Raw genomic sequence first — 25,394 nt, 5'->3', positions numbered from 1 at the left:
CTGGTGGTGTGAAGAAGGGAGCACAGCCACAACAGCTTAATAGAACTGGCCGAAGGAATATTCCATAGCATAGAACATCATGCTTAGTATATAGAATCACAGAATAGTTAGGGTTGGAAAAGACCTTAAGATCATCTAGTTCCAACCCCCTGCCATGGGCAGGGACACCTTGCACTAAAACATGTCACCTAAGACTCCGGACACCTTGCACTAAAACATGTCACCTAAGACTCCATCCAACTTGGCCTTGAGCACTGCTGGGGGGGGGTGGGGGGAGGGGGAGTTAGACAGAAGGGGCCAATCGCTGCTTGGTGATGAGCTGAGCATCTGACAAGTATTTTACTGTAAACAATTTTATTGTGCATCATTTGGGTTTTTTTCCTCAGGGTGGGGCAAGGCTTATTCTTTCCTCTATTTATTTCCCAATATTATTATTATATTATTATATTTTACTATTTTTTTTTCAACTGTTAACCTTTTATTATCTCAACCTATGGGTTTTTACTTTTTTTTTGATTCTCCTCCCCATCCCCCTGTGGAGAGGGGAGGGAGTGTTCAGGTGGCTGCCTGGTACTTAGTTGCCAGCTGTGTTAAACTATGATTGTCCTTTTTGGCGACTAACATGGAGCTCAAAGGGTTAAGATAAAAACAGGTCTGACTGAAGCATGTTAAAAAAAAATGTAATCAGCATTCATTGTACTTGTTTAATGGTTGTTGGTAACGATGATTTATTTGCTCAGAGTTGTTGTGCTTGTTTTTAGAGTTTGCATTATGTAATATCTTGCTTGCAGTATGTGTTCCCTGTGGTGATGTTTATTGTCCTTGGGGCTGGGGCTAATAAGATTATAATTTTTTTGCACTTCATAACACTGGTTCATGATATGATAAAAACACTGGTCTTGAAACGAATCTGACGTGTACGCAGCATTGCCGTCGCCTCTATACTTTGGGAGCCATCTAACGGGAACTATTAATAATTACACCTTTTCCCCTTTCTTGGAAAGCCAACCTATGGGGGAGATATCTTCCTGCATCTTTCTTCCTTCCTTCCGATATCTTTCTTTTCCTCTAGGCTGATCACAGTAGCATTTGAGAATTTTAAAGATTTTAAATACCCTTGAAACCAACCCCATCAACAAGCACTGTGCCTGCTTAAACCCCAGCAACAGACACTGCAACTACTCCAAACTTGGTGACAGGCGCTGTGGTTGAAAGAACCAACCTGTGCCGGTATTGATCATCCATGTGGAAAAATGGGGGAAATCAGAAATCACTACCGCTGCCCTCCCAATATCCTCAAAATTATGTTCTAACACTGTCATGGTTTAAACCCAGCCAGCAACTAAGTACCTCACAGCAGCTCACTCACTCCTCCCTTCCCCATCCCAGGAGGGATTCAGAGGAGAATAGAAAGAATGTAAACTCCACAGACCGAGATAAGAACAGTTTAATAACTAAAATAAAGTACAGAAAACCAGGATTATAGGACTGTGTGGATAAGATGTCCTGGCACATCAGTCTCACGGGAGTACAGGGCTCTACTAGACACCGGTGCACAGTGTACCTTAATGTCATCAAGCTATCATGGGGCAGAACCCTTTTGTATTTCTAGAGTGACAGGGGGATCCCAAGAGCTGACAGTACTAGAGGCTGAAATAAGCCTAACTGGGAAGGAGTGCCAAAAGCACCCCATTGTGACAGGTCCAGACACTCCATGCATTCTTGGAAGACTGTCTCAGGAGAGGGTAATTCAAAGGCCCAAAAGGGTACCAATGGGCTTTTGGTATAGCTGCCTTGGAGACAGAGGAAATTAAGAAGATGTCTACCTTGCCTGGTCTCTCAGAGGATCCTTCTGTTGTGGGGTTGCTGAAGGTCAAAGAACAACAAGTGCAAATGGCACCCACAGCAGTGCACTGGCAGCAATATTGCACCAACTGAGACTCCCTGATCCCCATCCATAAGCTGATCCGTAGACTGGAGAGCCAAGGAGTGATCAGCAGGACCCACTCACCCTTTAATAGCCCCATATGGCCAGTGTGAAAGTCTAATGCAGAGTTGAGACTAAGAGTAGACTATTGTGGCCCACTTACTCCACGTAGCATCAGTTGCCCATCGGTACCCTTTTGGGTTCTTGAAATACCCTCTCCTGAGAGGTCTTCTTTTACGCCAAGTATGCATGGAGCATCTGGACCAGTCACGATGGGGTATTTTTACCACTCCTTCCCAGTCAGACTGATTTCATCCTCCAGTACAGTCAGTTTTTGAGATCCTCCTGTCACTCCAGAAATACAAATGGGTTCTACCCTTTGATAGGTTGATGGCATAAAGGTATGCTCTGCACTCTTGTCTGCTAGAGCCTGATATTACTGTGGTTCTGATGTGCCAGGCCATCTGATCCATACAGTGCAGTAAATCATGTTGTCCCTCTCCTCCACTTGGCTGGAGGCAGGGCCCCTCTAATAGTGATCATGACATTCTTCACTTACTGTTTGCAAAAAGGGATTAGAATTCCTTTTCATAGGAGCCAGAGTAAAATCAGCTCTTCCACTCCATCAGGGAAACTGCCCACCAAAGATTGGAGCAGCAACTTTCCTGGGGGATTTCCCTTCACAGTTGTTTTTCTTTGCAATTCATGTACGTGTTCCTCCAGAAGCAAAGTAGGTTTTCCATCCCGCTTTCTCACATCTTGTCCATGATCCTGAAGGTAATACCATAGGGTGCCCCGTGGCATGTACCTCCTATATCTTCCCTCTTGAGCAACAGGGCACTTACTGTTAATAGCTGGGATGTGGGTCTGTACAAGTAGATAGCCAGATATATCTCAATTGCTAGAATCCCGGGACAGTTTTTCCCACAGCTGAAATGTCGAAACAGGCGCTATTGTCTTCAAACTCCTGGACACGACGACTCACTTCAGCCACTGTTTGTGCCGCTGCATCACTCCAGGGCATTGTTGCCAATGAGTTGGCATATAATGATGGCGCACACCATACAAATTTCCACCACATGGGCTGTACGCATTCAACTACATCTAGATCTATGGGTGGATGCTCAGTGTCCGACTGTTCTGCTGACAGTCAGGGGATGCAACAAAACAACCACACTCTAGCTGTATAACATGCACAGTTTACTAAACCAGCACACTAAAGTGAATAAGAAAACTATCATGAATCAGGTATATATCTCTATATATAGTAAATAAGTACAATAAAGCAAATCAGATAAATATATAAGTACAGAGGAAAATTTGCAATGCATTAAATTATACCTGCATAGAGAGAGCAGAGATTAAGTAGAAATACATCACCAGCTACCACCAAATCATCATCCAACCCCACACTTGAGGCTGGAGGACTCATTGCAACTGATGCCAGGAGTCTCAGGAAACTGGGAAAATTCCTACACGGTGTGTCCACCCATACATGAGGCTTCCAATTCAGCTACAAGAAGGTCCTGCTTTTATACCCTTAGAAAAACAACCAGGGTTATGCCAGATCTCTAAATGTTTACTCGTGGGGCCGTACAGTTTCTCATGATCTCACTGTTGTTCATACTGAGAGAGTTTGCAAGTCCAGAGGAGGGCCAAGAGGATGATCAGGGGACTGGAGCACCTCCCGTATGAGGACAGGCTGAGAAAGTTGGGGCTGTTCAGCCTGGAGAAGAGAAGGATGCGTGGAAACCTCATAGCAGCCTTCCAGTATCTGAAGAGGGCCTATAGTGATGCTGGGGAGGGACTCTTCATTAGGGACTGTAGTGATAGGACAAGGGGCAATGGGTTCAAACTTAAACAGGGGATGTTTTGGTTAGACATAAGGAAGAAGTTCTTTACTGTGAGGTTGGTGGGGCACTGGAATGGTTTGCCCAGGGAAGTTGTGAATGCTCCATCCCTGGATGTGCTCAAGGCCAGGTTGGACAGAGTCTTGGGTGACATGGTTTAGTGTGAAGGTTGAGATAACAACAGATCTGACTGGAGTTTGTCTAATCAATTAGACATCAAATTGGGACAAATGGGAGAGGAAGTTATCCGGGACAGCAGTGGCAAACAGACTTTTCTGAATTACCAAGAAAAGGGGGTTATCCATATTTGTTGGTGTTAACGGATACTTTTTCAGGCTGGCCAGAAGCATTCCCTTGTAGGATAAATAATGCAAGACAGGTGATTAAAACATTATTAAATGAAATAATACCTCATTTTGGAGTACCAGCGGCAATTTCTTCCAACCAGTGTTCACACTTTAGTGCAAAATTGTCACAAGAAATTAGCAAAAAATTAGAAATTGATTGGCAACTACATGTTCCATATAGGCCTCAGGCCAGTGGGCAAGTACGAAAGATGAACCATCTGATTAAACAACAGATTAATAAAATATGTCAGGAAACGAATTTCTAGTGGCACCAGGCGTTACCACTGGCTCTGTTAAGAATTCAAACTAAACCTCGGTCGAAAGAAGAAGTCAGTCCATTTGAGATTTTGTATGGAAGACCATATCAGTCCCAGTTTAAAGGAGAAAGTCTTCAGGAAGTGGGAGAAGGCTATCTCCAACAGTTTCTGATCTATCTGGGAAAACAATTGGAGGAGATAAATAAGAGAATAGTAGGGACAAGAGCAAGAGGTTTGGATTATCCGATTCACCCTTTCAGATCTGGAGACTGGGTTTATATTAAGAATTTTTCAGGAGATCCTCTACAGGAGAAGTGGAGTGGACCGTACCAGGTATTACTGACCGCCTTTACAGCAGTGAAGACAAAGGAACAACCTGCTTGGATACATTATTCAAGAACTGAGAAAGCACTAGAGACAGAGAAGACATGGCGGATTGAACCTTCAGGACCCTTATGTATGAAATTGCATCGGTCATAATTTGGACTCATATGATAACTGGCGCACAAGCTTGGGACCAGAACTTATACCTGAAATTAGTGCAGAATGTTACTAAGATTTTTAATCGTAGTGACCGTTAGGTGTGTGCACAGTTGCCTAAATCAGGAGAAAGCCTGGATCTCCCATTAATTGGAGTTCCAATTCCTAACACTGTCTCATGGACAAATTTGTGGGTGAACACTAGCAATCTGTATTCGAAGGAAAGGTTAAAATTTGGAATAGTTAATCCTAATCCAGGTAATAAATATTACACCTGTGCACAAAGATGTATTACACCAGGAACCAGGGTAGGAAATCTTGCTTAAATGCCACAGACGCAGGTCACCATTCAAATTGCAATCATACTATTAACACAGATGGTATCGTAGTTCAGTGATGGCCCGTTCCTAAAGGGAAAGGATGGTATTGGTTATGTGGAGAAAATGCTTATAAGACTCTACCCCCCAGCTGGAAGGGGGCATCCACCTTAGGTGCTGTAATACCCAATTTTAACCAGCCTCTCTAAAGTGGTATTACAAAACCGAATGGCTCTAGACATGTTCTTGGCATCACAAGGAGGGGGTTGTTCCATAATCAATGAAAGCTGTTGTTCCTATAGAGACCAAAGTGGCAGAATCGAAACAGATCTGGAGGAAATTTGGAAACAAACTAAGGTATTTCACGAAATGGCCATGGATGACACCTCCTGGGGTTTTGAAGAAATATGGGAAAAGTTAACTTCCTGGTTACCCAATCTCTCCTGGTTGAGGCAACTGTTTGCAGGAATATTGATGTTAATTAAGTTAATATTGATTACTTGTGGTATGATACAATGTTCCCTCTGGTGTTGTAAACGGTCTATGATTGGAAATGGAATGAAATTAAGCACCAAGTAGAAATGGGAAATTATTTCAAAAAGAATTTTGATGGTAATGGTAATATACAAAATGTTGCAAAAGAATTTGCAAAAGGACAGAAAAAGGGGGGAATTTGAGACAAGGGGGCACAAAATCACAAAATGGAATATAGAAACCTTTAGAATTAGTTTTAAGTAATGTTAAGTTTGATGGGTTTGTAACAGTAGCAATGGAAAAGTACTGAGGTGCACGATACATAGAGAAAAAAAACAGAGTACAGCTAGAGAACATACTGAGAATTCTCACAAGATAAATCGTTAGAGTTGTGACATAGTTTAAGAAAAACAGTCTAGAAGAACAGGACACAAGGATAAGAACAGGACACAGGGATAAGGAGTATCTGGGAACCGCAGGTGTCCAGGATGGGCTACGGTTAACCTAACTGATAAGTAGGTGGATAGGAGGATTATTATGTCTCTGGTTCTAACGAACCAATTAAACTGGTATAAGCATCTACTGCGCATGCTTCAAAGGCTGCCAGAAGTGATGAAGATTGTTGGAAGAAGCAAACGACCCTCAGAGACCGCCTCATGTACGTAGCCTCATGAATATGTATAGCCCAGTGGCTATAAAAGGATGGCTTGTGTGGCAATTGAGAGAAACACCTTAGGAGGAGCTATCTGCCGTGTCTCCCGGCGCCGCAATAAAGAATACCTGCTTGTCAGCTTGAAAACTTTGTTGTCAAGTTTGTTCCTGGAGTTTTCTCTGAATCAAGATTCTCCTTGAAGGCATGCACATGAAAAACAACAAGGTGGTTGGTGACAGCCTACATGGCCTCATTAAGGGGAAATCCTGTCTGACCAATTTGGTGGCCTTCTACGATGGGGCTATGGAACTGATGGACAGGGATAGAGCAGTTGATGTTATCTACCTGGACTTGTGTAAAGGGTTTGACACTGTTTAATTGAGAGACATCAGTTTGATAGATGGACCACTTGGTGGATAAAGAACTGGCTTGATGGCTGCATGCAAAAGAGCTGTGGTCAGTGCCTCAATGTCCAACTGGAGACCAGTAATATGAGCCGGCAGTGTGTGCTCGCAGCCCAGAAAGCCAGTCGTATCCTGGCCTGCATGAAAAGGAGCGTGACCAGAAGGTTGAACAAGGTGATTCTACCCCTCTGCTCTGCTCTTGTGAGACATCACTTGGAGTATTGTGTACAGTTCCCGTGTCCTCAACATAAGAAGTACATGGAACTGTTGGAACAAGTCCAGAGGAGGGCCACGAGGATGATCAGGGGGCTGGATCACCTCCTGTATGAAGATAGGCTGAGAAAGTTGGGGCTGTTCAGCCTGGAGAAGAGAAGGCTGTGTGGATACCTCATAGCAGCCTTCCATCATCTGAAGGGGGCCTATAGGGATCCTGAGGAGGGACTGTTTATTAGGGACTGTAGTAATAGGACAAGTGGTTAAGGGTTCAAACTTAAACAGGGGAAGTTTAGATTGGATATAAGGAGGAAGTTCTTTACTGTGAGGTTTGTGAGGGACTGGAATGTGTTGCCCAGGGAAGTTGTGAATGCTCCGTCCCTGGTGGTGTTCAAGGCTGAGGTGGACAAAGCCTTGGGTGACATGGTTTAGTGTGAGGTGTCCCTGCCCATGGCAGGGGGGGTGGAACTAGATGATCTTAAGGTCCTTTCCAACCCTAACTATTCTATGATTCTAAGATAACAATGCCCAGGTAGAAAACCTGGTTGTGAATGTATGCCACGTAGATGCTCATGTACCCAAGAGACTGCACGCTGGAGAACATCAGATCAACCAACTGGTTTATCAGGCTCTTAAGACTGAAGTGGCTCTGACGGATTTAGATTGGCAACATAAGGGTGAAGTATTTTTAGCCCAGTGGGCCCATGACACTTCAGGTCATCAGGGCAGAGATGCAATATATAGATGGGCCCGTGATCGAGGGGTGGACTTAGGAATGGACACTATTGCCCAGGTGTCGTGGTTTAAACCCAGTCAGGTAATTCGTTCGCTCACTTCCCCCCCTTTCTTGCCCTCCCCCTGCTCTCGGAGGGACGGAGAGGAGAATCAAAAGAATGCAACTCCCACGGGTTGAGATAAGAACAGTTTAGTAACTAAGGTATAACACAAATCACTACTGCTACCACCAATGATAATAATGATAAAGGAAATAACAAGGGAAGAGAATACAACACCTCACCACCCGCTGACCGATAACTCGCCCCCCAAGCCCGACCAAGCTCCGACCAATACCTCCTCCAACCCTGCAGTCTCCCAGCCCTTCCAGCTAACTCCCAGTTACATCCTGGGCATGACGTGCTGTGGTATGGAATACCTCTTTGGTCAGGTTGGGTCAGGTGTCCTGTCTCTGCTTCCTCCCAGCTTCCCCTCCTCCCTGGCAGAGCATGAGGCTCACAAAGTCCTTGGCCAAACCAAAACATCTCTATCAGCTCTGTTCCCGAGCCGAAAGTCAAAACACTGCACTGCACCAGCTACCAAGGAGGAGAAACATGACTGCTACTGCTGAACCCAGGACATTATCCACCCCTTATTCCATACCATTCACGTCATGCTCAGATCCCACATTTTCAATATACCATCACTCTTATCTCGGTGCACTCTTATCTTAGTGCATGGACCAGTCCCTATAAAGCTGCTGAGTCCATCTGGTCCATGTCAGGCTCCATCTCTTGTAACAGTCTTCCAGAGCAGGAGAGACTGTGTGCAGTGTTCACACTCGTGAATAACCTGGGCAATAGTGTCCATTGTAAGTCCACCCCTCGATCATGAGTCCATCTCTGTGTTGCATCTCTGCTCTGATGGCCTCAAGTGCCATGGGCCCACCAGGCTTAAAATAATTCACTGTCCCCTTAAGCAGTTTCTGCAGCTTGTTGCTGGGGACTCCATACAGCTGCCTTCCATCTCCGATGCTTCCAAAGCACTGGAGGGGCCCAGTGGACTAGATACTTGCCCATACTGTCCCACACACCCTGCCACTCATGACTCTCCAGCCTTGGGGAAAATCTCTTGGTCCCCCTATATTGTTGTCTAACCCCAGACAAGACCCAAACCTGACTCTGCTTAACTTTTGAGATCAGACAAAATGGTGGTGGGTAGAACACAGCCTGTGTGTGTGCCAACATGCTGATCCCCATCACAATCAGCAGGCAGGTCCCAAGGATACCCAAAGGCCATTCAGAGCCTTCAGAACTCTCAAACGATGCTGCTGTGCTTGTCACTGGGGCTGGTGTAGCTGCTGTGCTTGCCGGCTCTCCCACCACCGGCTTCTCTTTTCCTGAGTCCAGCTCTTCCTCCTCTGCCTTGCTGGGAAGTGCTGCGTGGTCTCCTGCATCCTCCTGGGGCTCGGCGGGCGGCTGCCGGGGAATGCTCTCGGCCGTCGCGGGGCTCGGCTCCTCCGCGGGGCTGGGCTCGGCCACCGGGCTCGGCTCGGCCGCGGGGCTCGGCTCCTCCGCCGCCTTCTCCCGCTGTTCGGCAGCCGCCTCCTTCCGCTCCTCGACCGCCCCGACCTCCTCCACCGGCAGCCGTCCCCTCGCGGCCTCAGGCCCCGCTCCCGCCGCCGCTTGGTCCCCGGGGCCGCTCTCCCGGGCCGCTTCAGCAGCCGCCGGCTCCCGGGGCCGCTCCCCCTCAGTTCCCCGCAGCCTCACGAAGATGGAGAGTAGGGCGAGGGCCAGGACGGTGAAGAGCAGCCGGACGGCCAGGTACAAGTCCACGGCCACGTCCGTCCCGCCCTGCTGCTGGAGCCCACCCGTATTACAAGCCATTGCCATAAAGCACAGTGAGACAAGAACCTTAGCCCAGGCCCCACACTTGATAAACACTATCACAGCAAATACCGGCTCTACGTAAGTTACAACGGTCTGAAGCTGTGAGATCAACAAGAACAACTCTGAGAGCCAATAAATCAGCATTGTGACGAATGACTATTAATCCAGTCAAATCTGTCGTTATCTCAACCCTTCGTGCCCCACGTTGGGCGCCAAAAAGAACTGTCGTGGTTTAAACCCAGTCAGGTAATTCGTTCGCTCACTTCCCCCCCTTTCTTGCCCTCCCCCTGCTCTCGGAGGGACGGAGAGGAGAATCAAAAGAATGCAACTCCCACGGGTTGAGATAAGAACAGTTTAGTAACTAAGGTATAACACAAATCACTACTGCTACCACCAATGATAATAATGATAAAGGAAATAACAAGGGAAGAGAATACAACACCTCACCACCCGCTGACCGATAACTCGCCCCCCAAGCCCGACCAAGCTCCGACCAATACCTCCTCCAACCCTGCAGTCTCCCAGCCCTTCCAGCTAACTCCCAGTTACATCCTGGGCATGACGTGCTGTGGTATGGAATACCTCTTTGGTCAGGTTGGGTCAGGTGTCCTGTCTCTGCTTCCTCCCAGCTTCCCCTCCTCCCTGGCAGAGCATGAGGCTCACAAAGTCCTTGGCCAAACCAAAACATCTCTATCAGCTCTGTTCCCGAGCCGAAAGTCAAAACACTGCACTGCACCAGCTACCAAGGAGGAGAAACATGACTGCTACTGCTGAACCCAGGACACCAGGTTATTCACGAATGTGAAGCATGTGCTGCAATTAATCAAGCCAAGCAGTTAAAGCCTCTCTGGTATGGAAGATGATGGCTGAAGTACAAATACAGGGAGTCCTGGCAGCTTGACTATATCACATACCCACCAACCCACCAAGGCAAGCGCCATGTGCTTACTATGGTGGAAGCAACCACCAGTTGGCTGGAAACATAGGCTGTGCCCCACAACACTGCCTGGAACACTGTTCTTGGCCTTGAGAAACAGTTCTTCTGGCAACACAGCACCCCTGAGAAAATTGAGTCAGACAGTGGGACTCATTTCCAGAATAACCGTATAGACATTTGGGCCAAAGAGCACAGTATTGTGGGTGTATCACTTCCCCTATCATGCACCAGACTCTGGGAAAATCAAATGATACAATGGACTGTTAAAATCCTATACAGAGAGCAATGGGTTGCGGGACCTTTGAATATATGAATATCCATTTAGCAAAATCCCCCTGGTTAGTCAACACTAGAGGATCTGCCAACTGGGCTGGCCCAGCCCAATCAAAACTACTGCATATTGTAGAGGGGGATAAAGTTCCTGTGGTGCATGTGAAGAACGTGCTAGGGAAAATAGTTTGGGTTATTTCTGCTTCAGGCAAAGGCAAACCCATTGGTGGGACTGCTTTTGCTCAAGGACCTGGGTGTTACTTGAGGAGTAATGCAGGAGGATGGGGAAGGCCAGTGTGTACTGGGATTTGATTTAGGTGAAAATATCCACTGAATTTAACTATGTGATGTTAATTGCTTTGTATTACTACATATTGTCACTTTGGCTATATGTCCGTTGGGGCTCTATGTCCATCACCACAGTCAGCCCCTCACAAAGCCCTTTTTTGCTACTCTGGATTTAAGGATCTGAACTTGGTTCCTTTTTGATCTCCACATTAAAGAATGAACTTTAATTAAACTGTACAAGCACAGTGGTAATGGAATCAGAACTGGGTTCAGCATGCAACAATCCAGCACCTCACACCACCTTTCCTGCCCTGAAAGACTGTTATAACAGATGGAGCCCCAGGTCATGGACTATATGTGCTCAACGTACTTTATTAGGGATAGTCCATGGACTAAGGGAATGATATCTGTATGTTTATATATGTCTCTATCAAAAGGCAGGAAAATTGATGGTTTTCTGGCATGATGTCAATGATATGGAGTAAGAGATGGATACTGTCCTGGTTTCAACTGCAAGAGTTAATTTTCTTTCTTGTAGCTGGTACAGTGCTGTGTTTTGACTTTAATCTGAGAATAATGTTGTTAACACGCCAATGTTTTAGCTTTTACTAAGTAGTGTTTACCCTGATCACAGACTTTTCAGCCTCTCATGCTCTGCTAGTGAGGAGGGGCACAAGAAGCCAGGAGGGATCATAGCCAGGACAGCTGACTCAGACTAACCAAAAGGATATTTTATGCCATAGAACATCATGCTTGGTATAGAAACTGGGGGGAGTTGGCCAGAATGGGCCAATTGCGGTTCAGGTTGGGGTCGGTATGTCGTTGGGTGAACAATTGTGTTATGCATCACTTGTTTTTTGTGTGGAGGGGGGTGTTTTATTCCTTCCTCCATTCCCCCCCCCAATAATATTGTATTATTATTCTATTTTACTTTGATTTCAATTATTAAACTGTTCTTATCTCAACCCATTGGTTTTTACATTGTTTTCCAATTCTCCTGCCTATCCCACTGTGGAGTGGGGGGGAAGTGAGCAAGCAGCTGCCTGGTACTTAGCTGCCAGCTGGGCTTAAACCACAACACTCAGTTCCCAGTCTTTCACTCAGGAGCCGCTACTTTCTTTTGCCATCCTGAGACCATGTAGACTACAGCAGTAGGACGATTAACATGTTTGGTTTTTTGTTTGTTTTTTTTTACTGAACACTAACCATCTTAAACAAACAGCTTTCTCATTATTCACTTTGAAACAACTTGAGTTAGATATCAGGAGAAAGAAAGGAGTGCTCTGCCTACAGCTGGGGGATGTCTTCCACATGGAAGCAGGTATGCTCTGTGCAGCTGCATGTCAAGCTTTCCTAAATACGCCCTAATGGAACTTTTAATCGCATAGAAAAACTGAGAAATATATATGTGTGTGGTAGGGGGCTTTAATATTAGACAGGAAAATCCTGAAACCAAATAAAACCACACACCACACTAAACAGTAACCTGTGGCCTAGGGCCAGGTTCCCTGCCACGCTGCATGGGTCATGGGCGTCCCTCAGGCCGGGTCGCCCCTTGTCCCTTGCCCCATGAGCTGCAGCGGGCACCAGGAACAGCACCGGCCCCAGCTCCCGTTCGCTGTGGCTGCGGCGGCGGGTGGAGAAGCGAGAGCCTGCTATCTCTGGCCCCGGCTGTATCCGGCACGGTAAGGAAGTCGCTTTGGCTTCACCACCCCCACTAAGCGGCCCTTCCTGCCGCCAAAGCCTGGCGGCGCTGTCCTCCTCCCAGTTGTTGCTCCTCCTCCCCTCACTGTCCCAGGGCGCAGGACTGACATCACACCCAGAGTTTCCATCCGACTAAGGTAGGAGGAGGAAGAGGTTGAGCGGAGTGGCAGCATGATGGCGGTGGTCGGTAGGACTTAGGAAACGGCGGCGGAGGAGGAATCCAGTACCTGCTCCCCAGACCTATTGTTCAAGCTGGTGGGGGCTGCGGGCTCGCCGTGTGGGGCCTTAAGGAGCCGGCGGCCCAGGCCCTGTGGTAGCCGCAGGAGCAGCCTCCGACCCTAGGTTGCAGCACAGACATCTTCGTGGGGTGTAGCGCCCTAGGGAGGCCGGGCCGGGCGCACACACGCAGGTAGGCAGAGGCCCACCATGGCTCCTTTCCTTGGTCCGGAGTTATGTGGTGGCTGTGGCTTTCAAAGATGGATGGTGAGGCGAACTGACGTTGAGAAGAAGGGGTTGGATGCCCAGCGCGCGCCTGGGCTCCTGGGCCCGCTCGCTGTTTTCCAGGGAGGGAGGGAGCTAGCTAGCTGTGAGAGCTGGAGGCGGGTTCTTTCGCTGGCTTCTACGGGGGGAGGTTGTGACGAGCAGGTTGGGAAGCAGGAGTGCCGCCTTCGCTCTTCTCTGGCCATGTGGGGGCGCTGAGAGAAGCGAGAACGGTGGACAGCGGCCGCCTTAGCAATACTGCCAGAGAGCCTTGGCCAGGAGCGGCGCCTGTGTGGATCGCGCTACCACCAGAGGGCCGTCTCTGGGGGCGGAAGGTGAATCCGCGGGAGGTAGGGAGGCAGCCCTAGCTTGCGGTCTCTCCAGGAGCGCGTTGGGAATGGTTGGTCGCGGGAGACCGCGAGAGCGTGGTGCGGGTGGTCGGGGAGGATCGTCGCGGAGCAGGGAGCGGGTGACAAGGAGGGAGTTTCGTGGCCGCTAAAGATGATTATTGGGGCTCGGGGATTGCCGGTCCCGGAGGCGGCAGGGTGTTCGCACCCTGGACGCGGGAGGGCAGGCAGCGCGGAGCTTGGCCTCGTTGGGCAGCAGCGGCCGATCCGCGAGGAACCACCTAGCTGCCCGGCTTGCCGCCGCGGGGCTTTAGCGTCGCTTCGCGGCCTCAGGTTACAGGGCTCTTTCCGATCACATTTCTGTCGTCATCGCCTTTGTTTGTTGGTTGGAGTGGCCTTGGTGTCTGAGATAGTGCCTCAGCGCAGGGCTTTTTCCATCCCGGAGAGAGGCGGCCCCCGCCTCCATCATGAGCTGTAGATCGGGCTGTATTAGAGAGCACCTTGAGGCAGGCAACCTGCAGGCGAGCCCCTAATCGATTTCACACCACTAAATCCATAAGATGTACTGCTGATTATCAATGAGTTTATACTTGCACTCCATTTAAAGTAAGCCTAAACTGTAAGCCTAAACTTTTTCTAGGTGCATCTGACACAGTAGATATCTGATTGAAGATGTTCATGTATATGAAACAATGATAATTCCATCTGTGGGATCTTGTCAGCTTGATGTAGCTGAGCCAGTTTTTAAAAATGGGAGTCTTTTCTTTTCCTGCCTCTACCCCCAGCTGGATGTTAACATTATGTCTGTGTTTGGAAATGTTTCTGATATGTTTGTGAATGTGCATGAAATAGTTTTGCTAATCAGATCTCAGAGCATTAATATCTATAATTTATATTTATGTAGTTGGGGAGGCTGTTTTCCTTTAAAAGTTAGATCTAGCTGTTAAGACAGGACTATGGCATGCCAGTAGTGATTTTTTTTTTTTTTTTTTAGTGAAAAAGAAGATGTCAAATATGATAGATACTCCCTTTCAGTGTTGTAGTGACAGGACAGGTTATTTTCATTATCTTTCAGTTGCAACCAGCAAATATTTCAAATTATGTTAACATTTTCCTTTACTATTTTAGGTAATTTGGGAAAAATCCTCAATACCTGCAGAGACCAGTTGAGTAAATAAGTCACCTGGAAAACAGAGTTCCAAGAAGTGGATTCTTGACATCTGCCTTCTAACCTGAGTGGACTTCTACTTCTCTTTTAAACTTTTTAATATTTATGATGAATGGACACAGTGATGAAGACATTGTAAGAAACAGTAGTGGAGAGTCAAGGTAAGCACTTTCAGTCCTTGGCTATGTATTCTGTATTTTGTTTATCAGAACAGGTTTATGTTTTAACTTTATGTCAAAGCTTCCCTGGTAAGCAAGTAGACCATTATTTAAGAGGACTGGCCATGCATTTTTACAGATGCTTAATTTGCTTTTTAAAATTTGCTAGATTCATTTAATAGCTGTAACAGTCATGTGTATATACTTTACATAATACAGTTTTAATACTATTTAAGCTCTATCAGCATCTATTACTCTTTTTCCTCAAAATTTGTCTGAAATGTCAAAAGGTAAAACAGATTAGATTGAAATATTAAACTTGTGTCTATGAAGTGCAGGGCATTCATGCATAATATATGCTATATAAACCCCAAACTAGGCTATCTCTAAAGTTGGAACAGTGGACTGTTAATTCTAATGAGGCTTCCTTTTTATGTTTAGTTGTCAAAGCAGTATAATGGAAAGTGTTGACTTCATGTTTGCTTTTTTCCAAAGTGAAAGTACAGTTTTCCCAGCTGTCGTCTTAATTAAAAATAAAAATTCTCCCCTCTAATGTTGATTGCTGGTGTTCTAGGATGTTTAGAGGGTTCACTTGGTTGGAAAAGCCTGGTTAGAACTTCCCTGCTACGAGATGAGGAAAACTGTGAACTTGGGGTGAAATTAAATTCTGATTCTAGAACACTGATAACTTCCTAGTGCAGCAGATATTTGTTGAACTTAATATTTCTAAAACTGGGAATATGATGAATGCTACAGATTTAAGAAGGCAGGGCAAACTTACAAATAGAAGTGTTTGTGATCATGCTGTCAGTTTACCCATCTGTCTCCTCGTCCTTCTGATCGCAGTCTTTTGCACCTGTTAGTTGATTCCATCAGTCAGAGGTCATAAAGAAAACTGAGTTCTGTGGGCTTCATGAAAACAGCCACTTGGATAGAGGGGATAGATCTAAGTAATTGCCCCAACTGAGGAAATCCAAGAATAATGTAGTGGCCAGACAGTCACTCAGCATGTGCTGGCCATTAAGCTTGCATGTAGCATAGTGAGTAATGGGGTGGGAAGAGGAAGTGTTTAGGTGATATTAGGTGCAAATCTCTAGGAAACCTATGAGCAGTAAAACTAAAGAAACTTTAACAACTTCTGTGGATTTTTTTTTTTTTTAAATGTTAAGCTTCCCTATTATATCTAGACAGTCAGTAAACTTTTAATCTTGTTAATAATTTGTAAGGGGTTTTTTGTTGTTAGATTTCTGCTTCCAGTAAAGATGGTGCTTGTCTAGTTAGCAAACAAATTTTGGGCTTCTTCTAGTAAGTAGCAAAATATTCCTGATTATTTATATTAAAAAAAAACAAAACAAACCCAAAACTCAAACCCAAATAACAACAACAAAACCCCAAATGAACCAAATCCATAGCAAGCCTTGCCAGTTGAGTACAGGAACATGAACAAAATAAAACAGTGTGAACAAAGCTAGTCTTCTGAACTTTTAGAGAGTTATAAGTAAGACCACCAATAAACATTAACGTGTTGGGGCCAACTCTGATGACTTTGTATTTAGGAAGTTTTTTTACTACTTGAAATGAGCCACCTAGCTAAAGATAATGTAGGAATAATACTGCTTATCAAACTATACAAAAAAAAAAACAAACCATCCAGACAACTTTATTATAAGTAAATATCAGGAAGATGCAAATTACTTAAAACGTTATAGTTGCCTGTGAAGTGAGTTTGGTTTTTTTTTGTGTGTGTGGTAGTTTTTTTTTTCTGTTGTTTTTTTTGGCCTTTTTTTTGTGTGTGTTTTTTTTTTGTTTTTTTTTTTTTAATCCTAAATGTGCTGCTTAGCACATTTTAACGCATTAATAAAGTTTTAAAAGGATTTTTTTTTTTTTTTCCCCTAGGCTTGTATCAGTCATTAATCCAGTAGCCTAATCACAGACAGATCTCAGAAAACCTATTTGTATGCTTGTCACTTGCTATCAGGAAACTCTATTTTTGTAAATGAAGGATGAAGGTTCCCATTATTAAAGAATTTAGCCTGTTTTCTGTCCAGTCTATTTTCATTATTAAAATAACTTTTGTGAAAGATGTTTGATAGTTATGGGGTACCTTATTATGAGTTGCCTCTGTTGTTGTGGTTTTTGTTTGTTGGTGTTGTGTGTTGTGTTCTCCACACACCCTTCTTCAAGTTTTCCAGAACTCTAAATGATTTTCACTAGGAGGAGAATTCTTTAAGCTAGCTGTGACTGCAGACAGATCTCTAAAACTATAACCAGGGAAAATCAGTAACAAAATAGCTAGTATTGATGGGAAATTATCATTACTAAGCTTTTAGTAAACCTATTCCATTCAGGAAGAGTTAGAGATCTTCAGGAATAAGAAAAGAGAGTGCAGCAAGCTCACTGCCCTGGATTTCAAGAGAGCAGACTTTGGTCTCTTCAGGAACCTGCTTAGTAAGGTTCCATGGGATACTGCCCTAGAGGGCAAGGGGGGGCCAAGACTCTTGGTTGATACTCCAGGATCACCTGCTACAAGCTCAGGAGTGTTGTGTTCTGACTAGAAGTGCAGCAGGAGGGCCAGGAGACCTCCTTGGATGGATAAGGAGCGGCTGAGGAAAATTTGAGGGGAAAAAAAGAGGCTTATAAAGGTGGAAGCAAGGACAGGCTGCCTGGGAAGAATACAGGGATGTTGTCTGGGAAGCCAGGGACCAGGTTAGGAAACCTAAGGTCCAGTTAGAATTAAACTTGGCTAGGGATGTGAAAGATAACAGGAAGGGATTCTATAGGTACGTAGTGAATAAAACACATACTAGGGACAACATGGGCCCTCTCCAGAAGCTATCAGGAGAACTGGCTACAATGGATTTGGAGAAGGTTGAGGTTCCTAATGACTTCTTTGCCTCAGTCTTCACTGGCGAAGGCTCTGACCACCCCACCCAAGTCTTGGAAGGCAGACGCAGGGACTGTGAGAATGAAGAACTTAGGCCCACTGTAGGAGAGGATCTGGTTCAAGACTGTCTTAAGAACCTGAATATGCACAAGTCCATGGGACCTGATGAAATCCATCTGCAGGTCCTGAAGGAGCTGGCGAACAAAGTTGCTAAACCACTGTCAATCATATTTGAAAAATCATGGCAGTCAGGCGAAGGTCCTGACGACTGGAAAAAGGGAAATATAACCCCCATTTTCAAGAAGGGGAAAATGGATGACCCTGGGAATTACAGACCTGTTAGTCTCACCTCTGTGCCTGGCAAAATCTTGGAGCAGATTCTCCTGGAAGGCATGCCAAGGCACATGAAAAACAACAAGGTGCTTGGTGACAGCCAGTATGGCTTCACTAAGGGGAAATCCTGACTGACTGGGAGGCCTCCTGTGATGGGGCTACAGAACTGATAGACAAGGGCAAAGCAGTTGATGTCACCTACCTGGACTTGTGCAAAGCATTTGACACTTTCCCACATGACAACCTTGTCTCTAAATTGGAGAGACATCAATTTGACAGATGGACCGCTTGGTGGATAAAGAACTGGCTGGATGGCCGCACACAAAGAGTTGTGGTCAATAGCTCGACATCCAGCTGGAGACCAGTAACGAGTGGTGTCCTTCAGGGATGAGTGTTGGACCGGACTTGTTCAACGTCTTTGTTGGCTACAAGGACAGTGTGATTGAGCGTGCCCTCAGCAAGTTTGCTGATGACACCATCATGTGGTTTGGTTGATACCCTGGAGGGAAGGAATGCTATCCAGAGGGAACCTGACACGCTTGTGAGGTGGGCCAATGCCAGCCTTATGAAGTTTAACAATGCCAGGTGCAAGGTTGTACACCTGGGTTGGAGCAATCCTAGGCCCAGCTACAGGTTGGGCAGAGAAGAGATTCAGAGCAGCCCTGTGGAGAAGGACTTGGGGGGGTTGGTCTATGAGAAACTTAACATGAGCCGGTAGCATGCTCTCGCAGCCTAGAAAGCCAGCCGTATACTGGGCCGCATCAAAAGGAGCGTGACCAGCAGGTCGAAGGAGGTGATCCTGCCCCTCTACTCTGCTCTCATGAGACCTCACTTGGAGTATTGTGTGCAGTTCTGGTGTCCTCAACATAAAAAGGACATGGAACTGTTGGAACAATTTCAGAGGAGGCCATGAGGATGATCAGGGGACTGGAGCACCTCCCGTATGAGGACAGGCTGAGAAAGTTGGGGCTGTTCAGCCTGGAGAAGAGAAGGCTGTGTGGATACCTCATAGCAGCCTTCCAGTATCTGAAGGGTGCCTATGAGGATGCTGGGGAGGGACTCTTCATTAGGGACTGTAGTGATAGGACAAGGGGTAACGGGTTCAAACTTAAACAGGGGAAGTTTTGGTTAGATATAAGGAAGAAGCTCTTTACTGTGAGGTTGGTGGGGCACTGGAATGGTTTGCCCAAGGAAGTTGTGAATGCTTCATCCCTGGTGTTGTTCATGGCCAGGTTGGACGAAGCCTTGGGTGACATGGTTTAGTGTGAGGTGTCCCTGCCCATGGCAGGGGGGTTGGAACTTGATGATCTTAAGGTCCTTTCCAACCCTAACTATTCTATGATTCTAAGAGAAACAAAACAAGTTAAAGTAATTTAGAATTGCTGCTGGGAAGAAACCACAGAGAAGGTCAGACTTTCAAAAGTAGGTAGAAAAGGAGTGATGTAGGCAGATACAGTGACAAATCTAGGCAGCAGCATTGGTGATAGAGTAGGTAACAATGAATCTTTGGATGTTATTTAAATAATATGACTGTTTACAAATCTAGTAAGGCCATTTTCCCCTCTTTGATGTCTGTGTAAGCTTCCATAGTTGTTGCTCCAGGGTGACAGTTCTGATCCCAATTAATTATAGCTGGGTATATGGTAGCCACTATCACTACTTTGAAAAGTAAAGTGAAGTAGTGGATCAGGGCTGGCTTTATAGAAATACACAGCCTCATGTATTTTGCTTTATATTGTTTTAAAGGAACTCTTACCATGAATTGCAGAAGTTTTGAAAAACTTGTATTCTCAGCAATAGGAGGACTAGAGAAGGGGCTAACTAAACCTTAGATTGTATACACTGACTAGCACTGTGGTAAGGAATTGTAGCTGTCTTCTGTTCCCTGTGACTAGCTGTGAAAAAGTATTTCTGAAGCATGTGGGAAAGAAATAGCCAATTTGCCATGCTCCTGTGTTCCTTTTCACCTGTGAGTCTCTTCATCTGGCTGGTAGATGTCCGGAAATCTTTTCATTGCTGCAGGTGCCGAGCCTGAAGTTCTGTTTGGCCACAAGTAGAAGTGAATCTCTTGTATTTTCGCAGTTTAAGAACTTCTTATTGCACCGTTTGGACTTTCCTTGGCTATGTTAGCAACCTCTGAAGCTATAAATCTGTGCTATTGCCAGGCATGGTGAAAATTGTAGGCTGACATAAACACTATTATCTTGCTGCTTGATGTTAGAATTTCTGTGTGGTAATTGCAGTGGAGTCTACTCTGCAGTTTATTTACTTGAAATCACTGTTCTTTAATGTTTCCAGTAGTTCTAGGTGAAATATCACAGATAATGTTTATCTAGATAGCAAGTAAATATAAGCATAAAAACTTTATAGCAATGCTCTGAGAAACTGACTTTAAGAAAAGCATTTTTTGTAGTGTTCTTGAAAGCACTGTTGCAAACTTCAATAGGAGAAAGTACATAGTTGTTAGCTAGCATTAAGAAAGCTTAATAAGCAAGGAAGGGTAGTTACAGCTCAACTGCAGCACAAGCTTCAGGTAGAACAGGGAATGCAGAAGTGAAACGTTGGTGTCAGTTGAATAGCAATCTGTTTTCTCATTTCTTTGCTCTTCCTATGTTTCCTGTAGAGAAAGACACGGAGCACTTGAGTAGGCCTTACCTGTTGGTAAAAAAGTGTGTGCTCAGTAGAGCTTATCTGTAAAGTGGCTGGGGTGCACTGTACTTCGTTTTTCCAGTAAGCAGAAAGTGGCTTCTTGTGCCAGGGTCCCTTATCATTGATTATGTTCTTGAAAGCTGATGTTAATACAAGACTGTAATTTCTGTGGATTTAATTGTCTTGATTTAATAGTCTCTGGACCACAAAAGATAGGTAAGTAAAGCCACCTCTTTGTCATCAGGCTTGAATTTGCTATATAAACTCATACCTTCCATGGAAGATTAAAAAGATAAATTGAAAGCCACTATTCGAAGTTCCTGCTTTCAAGAAACCTAAGAGTGAGTTAAAACAAAGTTTCCCCAAGCATAATTACAGAAGTATTCCCATCTATGTATGAAGAGAGTTGTATTGGGTTTATGTGGCAAGGTTTTGGTAATGAGGAGACTGCAGGGGTGGCCTCTATCAGAAGAGACCATGGGCTGCCCCTGTGCTGGGCAAAGCCAGTTCCAGCTGGCTCCAAAATGGACCTACTGCTGGCCAAACATGAATCAATCAGTAAAGCTGATGACACCTCTGTGGTAACATTTAAGAAGGGGTGAAATGGCTCTGCAGACACCAAGGTCAGTGAAGAAGGAAGGGGAGGAGGTGTTCCAGGTGCCAGAATGGAGAATCCCCTGCAGCCTGTGGAGAAGACCACCCTGGAGCAGATATCTGTCCTCCAGCCCATGGAAAGCCCCATGCCAGATGTCATGGTTCATGCCCAGCCAGTAACTCAGTAGCACCAGCTACTAGGAAGGTGAAAAATAACTGTTACAGTTGAACCCAGGACACCAGAGCAGGTGGATTTGTCCTGAATGAAGCTTTAGACTGTAGAGAGCACACACTGGAGCAGGCTTCTGGCCGTTAGAGAGGAGCCCATGTAGGACTAGATTTTCTGTCGGGAACTGCAGCCCTTGGGAGAGTTTAATACTCTTTGTTCCCTTTGCTTTATATTAGTGGTGATGAATAAGATGAATGTTTTTTACACGTCTCAATCAGATTGAGTAGTTCAGTTTTCTTTAATAAAAAAAAAGCCTACTTGCATTGTATTTGCTTAAATAATTTTACCTATGAACTTTTACTTTTAGGAGTTTGGCATTTAGTGTCTGTTACTTCCGTTCTTTCTGGAAGCGGCTCTTCAAATTCATGACCTTCCTTGGACTTCTGGTTTATTAAAATAACGGTGAACTGTCATTTCAGATGCTTTTTAAAGACATTGCAGAAATTAATAGTTTTTAGTTTTAATGGGTTAAACTTTTGTTTTGCTCAAATTGATATTCTGTGTAGCTAAACCTAAGACTACTGAAAAGAATTATTGATTCTGATAGAACACTTGCTTTTATTTGTTATTCTTTAAGTCTGTCTTCTGTCATCTCCCCAAATCATACTCTGGTTTTAGTCAACAGTTATTTGTTGGGGTTTGAAAAATTAACAGGTGCAAGCATGCAGCATTTGTCTCTCTGTAAGCTATCTTGCTTTTCTTGCAAAATAGTTTGAAAATAAATATTGCTTTTGTGGATTTTTCTTAAATATCCTCTTGAATATATTGAGAATATCCAGAGTCGGTGTCTATAAAATATAATACAGGCTAACTTCTTAGTTGTGTCATACTTTCATACCAAATCAGATTTAGCATATGCTGCTGTATAAAGGTAGCTATGTGACTCAAGGGCTGGGGGTGTGAGAAGCGTCTTTACTACATGTCCCGGAAGATATTCTCTGTAGACTTTACATTGGTTTGCCAAGATACATGAAAGTGTTTTTTCATATAGAAATCCCATCCTGAGAGCATGGTATTCATTCTTAGTATATATTACTGCATGGCTACTATTGCAGGTTAGCATTGTCAGTTCATTTTATTTTATCATCACTCCAGTGATTTTTCTTTTTTTTTTTTTTTTTTTTGCATGGTAGAGAAGTAGTCTCGCTTCAAAAGGACTGAAAAGGTCATTGTTATTGCTTTGTCCATCACTTTAGCTTCTTTTCTTCCATAGTTCTGTGATGCTCTTGTAACTTTTGTGCAGTCTCATGCATTCCTGTCTTTGTTTAGTGTTGTTGGTTTTGGTGGTTGTTTTGGTTGGGGTGTTTTTTCCAATTGAAAAATGACAGTTTATGTAATGTATAGTTTCTTAATCAAGAATACCTTTTATCAAATAATGCTGTTTTCATTTTACTGTTTTTATATGCATAATATATAAACAATATAAAAATACTTGAAGCAGGGGGAGTAAGGCTTATATGGCACATTTTGAAAGAAGGATTTATAAAAGTAGGAATTCTGTTTTGGATAACAGAATTAAGTATCTAAAAGAGGACAAATGTATTTCAACAGCAAATACTGAATATTCCCTTTCTGTATACATCATAATAACAGCATCTTTATTCTGTAGCTTGATTTGTTTTGGTCTGTTGTTTTAGATCTAGAGTTCTTCCAATTCTAATCTTGATAGTGTTTATAATTTCTTTTGATGTTTGGAGGAAATTACACCACAGGATAGAGTTGTTTGGTTGAAGACAGCAATGCAAGAGTAGAGTAAAAGGAGGACATAATGTGACAAGGTGGGATAGGGTAAATGGACAAATGCAGGTGAATAGTTCACTGAAAAGTAAGTTTTGTACAGTGTCTGTTTCATTATATGTACAGTATGTATTGGTTTTCTACCAGTCTTGAGTATATTCAGAAAGGATGAGGGAAAGACAGAAAGGTTCTAATTTAGACTTAGGTGTCTGAAGATTTCCTCCTGCCTTTTGGTTTCAAGCAGGCTTTTTTGAAAGAGGTGAAAAAAGGCTGGTTGTGTTGTACCCAAACGCTCTTTTTTAGGCTACTTCAGGTGTCCACAAGATGAGTATGGTGTCTTCTTTTCACCTTTTGCTGAACTGTACAAATAAAAGCATTTAAAGAAAAGGTACTGACACTGGACTGTACAGGAAGAGAAAGGGGCAATAAAGCAAGTGCTTTGCCTGCCCTCTTATGTAAGAGGAGAGGATCAAAATTGCTGCTCCTGAGATGATGCTTATGTAGCAGCATTAGGTAGCAGGTAATTATGACAGCATTCTGAGTCTTTGGTTGAAGAAATATTTGAGCTTTAATGTTCCTTGCATCCTAACACTAGAGATACAATACCAGAATCTCAGTAATTAGTAGTGCCAGTTCAAGTGATTAATCTTGTATAGGTCAGTGGTACCATTTTTTGTTAAAAGGCATTGCTCATTGTGAGAAAAGTTAGACAAATTATGAACTCTAGCTGGACAGCATCAGATAATATTTAGTGCTCTTTATCTAGAGGAGGAATTGCTTGGATAATACAACACAGATAATGCAGGGAAAATCAAAGATGCCCATAGGCAAAGAAGGAAAAGAAAACATGACTGTCTCACAGATATGTCAATGAATTTACATTTTATATGCTTTTATTATAGAACTTAGGTTCTGCTGCTTTTAATCAAAGAATGAAAACAGTCTTAGTGTCATGAAAATGTGTTGTATTTTGGGGTGCATGTGTTTTTTCTTTTTCCCCTAATAGAACAACTATTTTAAAAGTCAGATTTTGGTGTAGTCTGAAATGCTCTCACTTCTAGTTTTGTTATCAGTGATAGCTTGCAATGATCATTTCTAGAAAATGTACATGTTGTCTTAAACTGTATCTCCTTTCCTTTTCAACTTCAAGAAAGGTTAAACCACTTCTGGCATGCTTCCAATAGAAGTTTTTGGGGTGAGAGATTGCTTGTCTTTCAGTTTCTCAAAAGAATATGAACTTTTCTCAAGCTGATTATGATTGGTTTTGCCCTATAATAGCTGTTACAGTATTCATTTTAGCAGATCAGAAAAATGTCAGCTGAGCTGCTAGAAATGTGTATAAGACTTATGTATCTTGTATGACTTTTCCTACAATCTTCAAAAACTAAATTAGCTTTTTAAAACTATGACAAACAAGTTCTCTGAACTTAAAGTGCTGCTGGTAGATGTTGCAGTGTAATGAGTTCTGCAGTGATGTCTTATGTGGGGTTGGGGGGGGTTGGGGTTTTATTTATCTCAATAATTCTTGAAGAAAGGGTAAAAGGTATTAAACTACATAGCATTTTAAACACTTGGAAAAGCAACTGCAGTCTGTCATGCAATGTGGAATATGTGTGCGTGTACTAAAATTGAAAGCAACCACCAAAAAAACTTTTTAATTTGAAATTTAGTTAGTTTTCCTAAATTCTGTATTGTTTTGCGCCGTTTTATACTTTGGTTTCAGGACAGCAGTTTGAAGAAATATCATTCAGTTCAATTGTGCTTGCATGTTACACTGCTTTGTTGGGTCTGTAAGTTGGTAGGATGTTTTTCAAAAGCTGAATCTGTTCCTTGTACAGACTGCACAGACACCACTAAGGGGGTGCTGTGTTGGGGGAAGTTTGGAAAGAGCATTAATAGTAACGTCAAAATAAGTTATTCTTGTGGAGCATCACTCACCAGCAGGCAAATATACTGTTTGAAGACCAAGACTATTTTCAGGGTGCTTGGCTTCAGTTGTGATAGCTCATACTGCTGCTTTGTACCATTTTTCAAATCATGTGAAAATTGCTAAAATTCAGAGTAAATGTAGGAGCATTTAAAGTGAAATTTT

At 43.9% G+C, this 25,394-nt stretch overlaps 1 protein-coding gene and 1 long non-coding RNA gene across 8 annotated transcripts in view; one reads left to right on the top strand and one right to left on the bottom strand.

Annotated features, from left to right (window-relative positions):
- Positions 1–25,394, bottom strand: part of LOC133262199 (uncharacterized) — a 170,183-nt gene that overhangs the window by 6,899 nt on the left and 137,890 nt on the right. The gene's annotated exons all lie outside the window — the stretch shown is intronic.
- Positions 12,648–25,394, top strand: part of LOC133262195 (chromodomain-helicase-DNA-binding protein 1-like) — a 110,403-nt gene continuing 97,656 nt past the window's right edge. For 3 of the 7 annotated variants that reach the window (XM_061441149.1, XM_061441148.1, XM_061441144.1), the window contains exons 1-2: positions 12,653–13,132; positions 14,679–14,879. In XM_061441149.1, coding sequence (XP_061297133.1) covers positions 14,824–14,879 — 56 coding nt within the window. In that variant the 5' untranslated portion in view covers positions 12,653–13,132; positions 14,679–14,823. Of the gene's footprint in view, positions 13,133–13,163; positions 13,554–14,678; positions 14,880–25,394 lie in introns of those variants that run through there. The other 4 variants (XM_061441150.1, XM_061441146.1, XM_061441147.1 and 1 more) reach the window with 4 other exon arrangements.

This window comes from Pezoporus flaviventris, unplaced genomic scaffold (assembly GCF_033815535.1).
Source record: "Pezoporus flaviventris isolate CSIRO_AGI_PZ_B2104156 unplaced genomic scaffold, CSIRO_AGI_Pfla_v1 ptg000193l, whole genome shotgun sequence".
NCBI lineage: Eukaryota > Metazoa > Chordata > Aves > Psittaciformes > Psittacidae > Pezoporus > Pezoporus flaviventris.
This window is presented reverse-complemented; position numbering and strand designations above follow the sequence as displayed.